Below are 9413 nucleotides of genomic sequence, written 5' to 3'. Positions count from 1 at the left end.
CGCTGAGCGAGCTACCATGTCAGATCCTGGTCAACCCCATTATCAAGTCCCATCAAGGCCCTCGTCAGAAAAGTAGTGATCCCGCACATTAAAAGAAGAAAGGACATAATTAGACATTTGACATGATATTTTGATTGAAAAAATGTAACAGGAGTGAAGTTCTTTTCATAACAAGTAAAGAGAAACAGTTCATGGATATCAAAGTTGAACTGCTTTTTTGTGACAGAGGAAATGTTATAGCCTCCGACGTCCTCCGAGGCAAGCCCGAGAGGGAAAAATCCAAGTGCTCCGCAATCCGAAATCTAGTTTCCGCCGCCCCCCAAAAATGGGCCGGACTTGTTGATACTGGAACCAACCGTCCACCGCCCTGATGAAAATGCTTTCTTTCGTTTCACAATGCCGCCCAATTCCTCGCCAAATGCTCAATTCTTGAGATGATGTAATTCGATTGCCTTGTAACCGTAAACGCCGTTTCTTTCTATACCTCTATAACCCATAGTCGTCATCATGTCGTGGTTGCGATGCCATGTCGTGTCCTACATTCGATCCATGAGATCGCCGCCGGCCAGACTACTTGTCCCCGAACTTCTGCCGCTGTGGCTGAATCCATTATCGGAGAGGAGATCCTGAACGGCCACCTTGGGAACCTGAGGAACGGGGAGTTTGCGCTGAGATCCGTCGGGCCGGCTGATGATGTCTGTTAAGGAGATGCCGTTAGGGCGAGGCTGAGTAGTGGGGGCCGATCCCTGTTGGAACTGGCTCTGCTCAAGATGAGGCTCCATAGGGGCCAGAGCAGGTGTTGTGTTATGTTGAAGTGATAGATTTCTGAGGCTAGGCAGCTCGTAGCCAGAGAAAGGTCGCAGGCGAGGAGAGTGAGCAGGAGTGGCGATGGGGGTGTGGTCAGGTGTAGGTGACAAAGAGTCATGAGAAAATGTTGGTGAAGAAGGAGCTGTTGAGTTGGGAGAGTTAGGCCTTGAGCGCTTAGCATGGCGCATAGAGCCAGAGTAGTGGTCATCGTCGTCGCCCGAGTGAGAACGAGCCATGTGGTAAGAGGAAAGCGTAGGCAGGTGGCCTCGAGAGCTGTGCATTCCGTGGCCAAAATAAGGGTGATGGCGGTTATTGTTGTGGTGGTGAGGAGGAGCAGTCAATGTCTCGCGCTCAACCTGTGTAGCGGCCTTAGCCAGCATTGAAATGTCACCACCACGGTTGTAGTGAACTGCAGAGGTAGGCAGAGCAAAAGAAGAGTAAGAGTGAGGAGGAGACACATTAGGCGAGGCCAGAGCAGAGCCAGGAGCAGAGCGGATAGTCTTAGGAGCAGGAGGCGGCGCCATCATTCCATCAGGAAGCATATGATGAGGAATGCCCTGCTGGTGCATTTGATGCTGCTGCTGCTGGTGGGCTTGAGCGGCCTTGTTGCCTCGCCTTGAGTTGGGGTTGTTGTGAATGCGAGAGTGGCGAGTAAGCTCATCAGATCGAGAGAACTTCTTGCTGCAACCAGGGAACTGGCAGGCGTGAGGCTTCTCGCCAGTGTGAGTGCGGATGTGACGAGTTTGATGCTCGAGGCGGTGGAAGGCCTTGTCGCATAGAGGGCACTTGTAAGGTCGGGGCAACTCGTTGGAGTTCTCCGAAGACTGGACGCCAGGAAGGGGGCCGTTAGGCTTGATAACGGTCACTGCGGTAGCCATCTCGACGTCGCCCTGCTGGGGTTTCTCGGGTTCCTTTTCAGCCGGTGCTGTAGGGTTAAGTAGATTGGAAAAATCCACGGCCGACTGTGCTCGTTGCATGTGATAGACGTCCGGAAGACCCAACGCTCAACAGGATAATTGTTATTGAGGTTGGCTGAGCTGACGGAGAGAATCCAATGTGGTGGTTGGTAGTGATCGATGTTGTTGATGTTGTTGTTCGTAGGTGAATAGAAGTATCCTTCAATTAAACGGTCGGAAGTTTGATGCAAGTTGGTGGAGGAATCAAGTTCCGGGGAAGCTGGAAGATCGAATGCAGATAATTCTTGGAGAGGACGGAAATCTGGAGGATGGAGGGGATGGGGGGATTGGATGGTTATAAAAGATGCCGGGCTCGGCACTAGAAGGCGCACTGCGACATGGAGGAAGAGGGAGGAGCGCATGGAGCGAACCTGGGTAAGGGTGGGGGGTGGAGGGTGGAGGGGAAAGAGAGGGAACGAGGGACGGGAAGGGCTATCGTACACGCCTCTCTCCATTCAATCGTACCCCGTCCCATTCACCCCACGTCCGAGTACTGATGGCTTGTATGTACCTGCTGAGGGTACCTGATGAGACGAGTGAACCCGCCCTGCCCTGTGAGCGAAAAATTACAGAAGGGAAGCGCCGCAGTGCAGGGCAAGGCAGGGAAAGTCACTAAAGGCTGGAGAAGCTCCGGTGCACCGCTACAGGGGGAATAGTCCACTGATTTTAGTTGGAGGGCCCCGTGGGCGGCCCCATTGTGGGTTTTCTGACAGTTTTTTTCTTCCTCTTTTTTTTTTTCTTGGTCTTGTTCACTTCACCTCTTGCGCGGTTACTCATAGGTAGGGTGTTCATCTACTACAGCCAAGGGGGTGAAAGTATCAGCTGGCATGAGAGACAGGACAAGTCGTGGGGCGTGGGAGCTGCGGGTTTGGGTTTTGTTCCTGCCCCTCCACCTTTTTCTTCTCTTACCCCAGCGGGAGAAGCAGGAGGCTCCAATGGAAGGTACCACTGGGGGCTCTGGAACAAGTGAGCCCCGTTCTTCGGGCCTTATCCTTGGGGGGCATTAACGGGGCGAGCAAGATGAAGAGTCACAAAGGACAGCTCAGTCAGCTAAGCACCAGTACCAACAGGAACAACAGCTTTGGGCTGCATGAGGAAGAGACAGTTGTCTCCTGCTCAATGCCACCTCCAGGTGGATTGTTGTTCAACAGTGATTCATATCGTCATCTCCCTGTCCCCTAGCAGTGTGACGATAAGAATGATCTCCCGCTACTATGATTATCCGACCCCAAAGGCAAAATAGAGCGAGTCATTCCTTGTCGGGGCGACACGGGCCTGGGGACGGGTAAACTGGGGATTCTTAACAACACGCCTTGAACGAGCGACAAAATGCACCCCTGGGCGACTCCGAGATTCCCCATCACACATTCTCTCTCTCGCTTTCTCAGCACCTCGGCTTTCACGTCCCGACCGCCGACGTCGACTTCTTTCACCTTGCACCTTTTCTGTTGCTAATGTGGGGGCCGCGTTTCCCTACTTTCATTGGTCCGCTTGGCTTATCCATTCTCTCTGGCCGCCAATGCCCGAAGAAGCTCGACGGTGAGAGTTTTTAGTCTCCACTTCACCGTGTCTTTCTCCGTTCAAGGCTTTGCTCTCTTACGCTTCTACCGGCCCGGAGCGTGGGGCATCATGCCTTTTTGCCCATGGTGTCGTGCTTGAATGATTGGCCTTCATTCCTTCAGCGGCTCCGACTCTGACTTGGGGTCTTTTTCTTTAATTTTTCTTTAATCTGATTTTTCTTTTTTAGTGTATTCTGCGACAGTCGCATTGACTCGTGGTGTTGGTTGACAATACACCTCGGCTTACTTGTATTAGTATGGTATTCAACAAATTGACCATTTCAAATATCGTGAGCGGTGGAGGAGAGAAGCTGCAAAATTGCATGCTGATCACATGTGTCGATTAGGCAACTTGCTGTTCTATGTACTGTACAAGCTCTCGTCATGCTTTTTGGCTCAGTAATCAGTAACCAAAGTCGTGATCGAGTCTAATTGTACGTAATCGTCCGTTTGTAACGTCGGACCTGTGCTTCCAGCGCCCATCCATGCCCGTCTTCATCATGCGATATTACACGTCTTGTACCTACCAATTGCAACAATACCTGGCATGTTGCCTATAAAGTCCCTGCCGTACAGATAACACTCAACTGAAATGCAGCATGCTGCCCCAGTCTCTTCCCTTACCTCCGTCTCGTAATGCTAAAGAATCATGCTACGATAGCTAACCCTGGGCTACGCTACAGTGGACCTACTACTACAGTACCCATGGATTTTGTCCGCATATGGAGCTCACGATGCTTCAAGGCGACACTCCACTATCTGACCCTGATTGGTACTGGTTTCTCTTTCAGTTGAGATTGGTTTTTCTCATCTCGGCACTATCATTGCGGACCGAGATGGTCACACTTCTAGCCACGGTACTATCTAATTATTTTCTGGATCTGTCCCACACAAGTACGAATGATAATTACAATATTTTACCCCAGAAGTCCACTCACACTTTTCTCCCCAGATTTGAGGTAATGATCCTCATGCTATGTCAAACCAACGCCGCCATGGCCGCCAATATCGAAGACTGTTCTAGGCCTGATTCTGACTGATTCTAAATCTGTCGTTATCCAGGCAAGAAATAACACCAGACATTGTCAGGGTCTGTCTGCGGTATCGCTCGGCTATTTGCTCGCATAACCGTCCATCCGTCCATCCACCATGCCCAGGCTAAGCCAGGTACTTTGTGCTGTACAGATAACCTTGAGAGCTACCTTAGGCCAAGTGTGGGGTTGACGCTTGTCCGGCTAATCACTCTGCCAGCTGATCATGATAAGCACAGCCGATCTAATACTGGGCCAAGCAGATGAATTCTTCACTTGATACTCTGTGTAATATCATATGACAAGCCAAGGCGAGACAAGACAGCTCTTAACTTGCTCAGTTCCACCAGTGGTAGATACTTACTGAATGAAGAAATCCAATGCTGTCGCGAGAGTTCCTTGGCTCAGGCATAAACTACTCGACGTATCAGATCAGGAGCTGGTAAATGCAACAGATAGGATGTTTCACCCAGTGCATAGTTTATCAGCTACACGACTCTTACAACCTTCATCCTTCAAGTCCAAGTCCAAGTCCAAGCCCGTAAACCCTGGCTCGTCAGCCAAGGAACAAAATTTGCTGGATATGCACGAGACTGATTGACAAGCCTCAAGCTTCGACTTAGTTCAGTGGTGCTATCTCCAGTCAACTTTTGTCTTAAGCCCCAGTGTAATCGGGCCATTCACCGCGACAAGCGCGCTCCCCAGAGTCCTCCGTCTTAAGCCGTCGTCTGGGGGTGGAATACTCGTTCTTGGCATCGTCCAGGTTTCTTATCATCAGTTGTTGACAGTCTTTCCGTGGCATTGAAAAGTAGGGGGGCTAGACCGTTTGATGGGCATAGATAAACCCATAAGTGGACGCCTCATGAGTCGAGAGTCAAGACGTGCTCTATTGCCCATGACAAACATATTGCTTTATCCCGACTCCTCATCTTCTTTGTTTAAAATTCGCCTCCCCCATTTTCCCCATCCCCGGATAATCTTGTCACTCTTGTGGCTTTTGATTTGCTGCTAAGCGGTCCAGAAAGAGCCGCCCCCGTACAAATCTCCGCACTCGACCTCATCACGAGATAAGTCGAGATCCATTCTGTCTATCAGACTTGACGTAAAATGATATCTCTCCGCTATCAAGTAGTCCACTGGTGTCCCTGACTCCAGAATGCGGTCGCTCTTTTTGGTTGTATCTGCGGCTCGGCGGATCGATGGCAGCATGTTCCCCAGATTCCACAACTCATCAGAGTTTGGGTCTAGTTGCCAAAATGGCTTATGCTTATGCCTAGGGTGCCTCGATTCTCTGTGGCACAATAACAGGGTGTGGAAGAAAAGAGGCTTTGCTATATAACCATAATATTCGAGAATCCAGAACTTAAAGTTCTCCTCAAAGGATAGAAACTCAGGAGTTTTCGTCTGCAGAGATAGAGCCTGAAAGCTCTGTAGGCAGTGCCGCGGCCTTGCGCATGATTGCTCTGTCGTTTCGCTTACTGACTGGTACGGCAATTTACAGTGTGGTCTGTCAAAACAATAATCCTGGTACGCCACCACGTCGTCTAGCCTCTTCTTCTGTCGACAACGGACCACTCAAGCCAGCTCCTGTGAGCAGATAAGGCAATCCGACCCCCAAACTAAGACTCCAGAAAGTGGGAGCCTGGGAGGCTCTGTACTCCATCCTTCTCCAGCTTCCCCTTGTGCGATGGCGCCCTAGACCCAGATGCCTCATGCTGAATGGTCACTCAAGCCCAACTAAACTGCTTACGGCAATTCCGGGGCAAATGATCTAAGATCTTATCCTAGCGTTCGGTGATTCGGAACGGCGAACACCGCCCGCATGGAAGAAGTTCGTTGAGTTCGGCCCGGAGTTCAGATGCCTTCCGTATTGGCTCTGGCTTGATGCATCTTCACATGCCTATCTCTTGGTCTTGAGCGTTTGAGTTTGACTGTTTGAGTGCTATGTTTGCGATATCCTATGGCGTAGCATATCTCAATACCAACAGGATCAAAGCATATTTCAGTGTCGTGTGTGAGGTCATAGCGGCATCTGAGGCATTAGACTGTTTTCAAAATGGACCAAAGGAACTGATGACGAGATAGTATCGTCCAGCTGTCGTAAAGAAAAGCCTTGACCTGATGGGCAACACCGTGGACCCTGCCCCTGGAATTAGCATGAGAGGATCTCCGATGCCATCGATTCCCACGGGGTTCCCCCCAACTCTATCATTCCATAACTGCCATCCATTGGATGCGGTTATGTGTTTGCTCATTGTGGCCAGCTAACATGCTGTTGGTATGCGAGATGCAGCGATCCATGTCTGCTCTTTGAGGCCAATGCGTCCATCTTGAACCCAAGTAGCCGGTTGGGGCTCATAATTGCAAATGTAAGACGGAGATGTGTCCGTACCTGATCGTGCATCGCGGAATGTGTCAATCGTATCGGCAAAATCCCGAAACCGTTCAGAACTGATGGACTACGGATACAACTATCGATAATCTTGGCCGTGGATGGCGTCAACACTACTGTCAATCTGGACTCTGCTCTGGCTCAAGTCCTCCGAGTGAATAGCCGAAAGAGCCTGTAAAGGCCCGAAAACACCAAGGAGTACGGATAAGTCATCTCGGTTCGGATTTTAGCTAGTCTCGTCGTCAAAAATTCAGCCGACGACTCTTTGTCATTGTCAGTCAAAGGACTGGACCCACGTGGTACGGCAATTGGTTTTTTTGTCGCCTTTTTAGTCAGAAAATCAAAATACCATCCAGGTCCAGTCCGTACTGATATCAATTCTGCGTTGGAGAGCCTGTATTGGCGGCTTGGCTCCCCCTCTGTAGATCAGGGGTCTAGATCTCTAGCCAACAACAAGGCAAGATTTCGTGGGGCTCCAGCTTTTTCCATGCACAAACGACAAGGCGCCGGCGCATTATGTCCCTTGCAGAAGGTCTGCGGCTCCTTGACGGCTTGGCTAGTCTCAATAAAGGAGGCTACCTAGAGTTTCCTTATCGCAGGCATCCTCACCAGTGGCATGTTGGCGGATAATTTGGCAAGGCGGCTGAATTCTTGCGCAACAAAGAGAGCCAGGCAAGGGTCTAATGACATCCAGTTAAGGGAATGTTCCCCATAAACAGGAGTCAGGATCCTCCCTAAAGCGTCGCATGAAAACTTTGTCCTGGGTGTATGACACAACAACACACCAATCGAGGCTTGGCAGCTTGCGTGCCTTTCCAAATCCTGAAATTCCTCTCAACTCGTTCTTATTCCCATTGAGGGATCCCGATTTCGACCGAGCCGTATACACACTGTTGTTACAGGTGACTACGCACAGTTGGCGCACAGTCGGTTTCTCGGTGCTTCTTCTTGCACGCTAGATTCTGACCCGTCGAGGTGGACCATGGGAAGGATGAGTTGGTTCATTGCGCCAAAATCACCTGTTTTCCCCGTAATCCTCGGTGCATCGAATAGCTTTTTCCGCTGCCTCGATGTAGCAAAGCCCCTCAGCGAATCTTGAAGGGTCCCCTTATAGGCATGTTCCAATTCTGTCAAGGGTCTACATGACAAACTCCGTAAACGATGTCCGACAGCTGGCAGGGTCAGGTACCTTGCAGTCACCGACCGTAACTAACCGTGTGCGATTTTCGACCCGCCGTCTCATTAGATTCTCGTGCACGTCCACTATGAACGCCTCACTATCGATGAGATTAACAGTGCCAGATAAACTCACCAGAAATCAGCCAAGCCGGTGCTAAATCGGGACTCCAGTTGCGGAGTTGACTAGTAGTGAGGAGTTAAGCAACCTCACATGTGTGTAGCTTGCTTGAGGTTTGGGCATTATCGTAAAGGCCATGATCAAGCAACTAGGACTTCTCGGTACATGAGGCAGATACCGTCCGCCTGTCCAGAGACTCGAAGCCTTCATAAATAGGTATACAGCAGACCCAAGGTACAAACATGGGTGAACCTGATACAGGCCCGCTCCGGATGAAGAGGCCGTTGCAAGTCGGGTCAATTGCACGCGTTGACCACCAGTCTCATATGACTGCGGTCCTCCGGAGGAAGACTGCGCGGCTCTCCTTATCTTTGTGCTTTGTCTTCTAGAGCACCTTCCTATCATCACCCCAGATCATCCTCCGGTGACAAAGAAGCACTTTTGCTCATTTGCTGGGGTCAGGAACACGGGGGATGGGGTAGCGCCAACTACCCCACAGGATACTCCCGCAGCCAGACTCAATCTAGAGTCTAGACGGCGTGAGGAATGGGCGGCATGACCAGATTTGGTATGTGAAGATCGTCTATTGCTTGAGTCAAGGTGATCTACCGTAACAGATCAGCTCGCACTATCTGGTCCGCCCAGCTCCTAGATCGGAGAGGCTTCACTCTCCACATCATCGTGTCAGTCCTCTGTTCTGAAACTCGTCTTCCTGTAGTTGCTTCTTGCTTGATGCTTGGTTATTTGCATCGCATGATCCTGAGTACATATACAGGGATGCATTATAAACTCCATAACTTTTGATAACCAATCGTTCGACAGCTCATATGTCCAGGGCGGAGAGTGTTTTGTGACAACTCAACACACTCGCCACTGCTTAGCAATAAGCATTTTGCCACGCCGGTTAGACAGTCGTGTCTCGATTGTTAGTGGGCTGGACTTTTGAAGACTCCATAAACCACATTTTATCAAGCTTTGTGGAAATTTGGGGATTGAAGCCAAGGACAAGAGACAAGCAAAGTATCGACATGGGGCTAAAGCCTACGGCCTTGTCCACTGCCCATAATGCGAGTTCAAATGAAAAATTGTTATGAAGAATGTGGGTTTAGGGAGCTCAACCTTGAAGAATACCTCGAAACATCCATATGTGTTTGTCGTTCACCTAAGGTGATTCATTAATAGGCAGGCACTTACGAATAGTAGAACTTCACCTTCCTCGATTATGAGCATCACGTGATAACTCACCAATCGCGGGCGGGAATCTACGACGACATAATTAGAAGGAAAGATCCACCCATAACCAGCTACCTAGATATCCAGATGACGGGCCAAGACGAATCGAGGGACTCAGCATCGACATGAATATCGAGA

General features: G+C 50.1%; 1 protein-coding gene across 1 annotated transcript; it reads right to left on the bottom strand.

The window, feature by feature from the left end:
* Nucleotides 1–453: 453 nt before the first annotated feature.
* B0J16DRAFT_172001 (DNA-binding protein creA) lies at nt 454–2067 on the bottom strand. The gene has a single exon (XM_046122429.1). It carries the CDS (start codon nt 1782–1784, stop codon nt 537–539), a length of 1248 nt encoding a protein of 415 aa, XP_045980056.1. The 5' UTR covers nt 1785–2067; the 3' UTR covers nt 454–536.
* Nucleotides 2068–9413: the final 7346 nt, after the last annotated feature.

Source organism: Fusarium flagelliforme, assembly GCF_020744385.1.
Source record: "Fusarium flagelliforme strain FIESC 12 MPI-CAGE-AA-0113 chromosome Unknown B0J16scaffold_6, whole genome shotgun sequence".
Taxonomy (NCBI): domain Eukaryota; kingdom Fungi; phylum Ascomycota; class Sordariomycetes; order Hypocreales; family Nectriaceae; genus Fusarium; species Fusarium flagelliforme.
The sequence above is the reverse complement of the archived record's forward strand: the minus strand, read 5'-3'. Positions and strand labels throughout refer to the sequence as shown.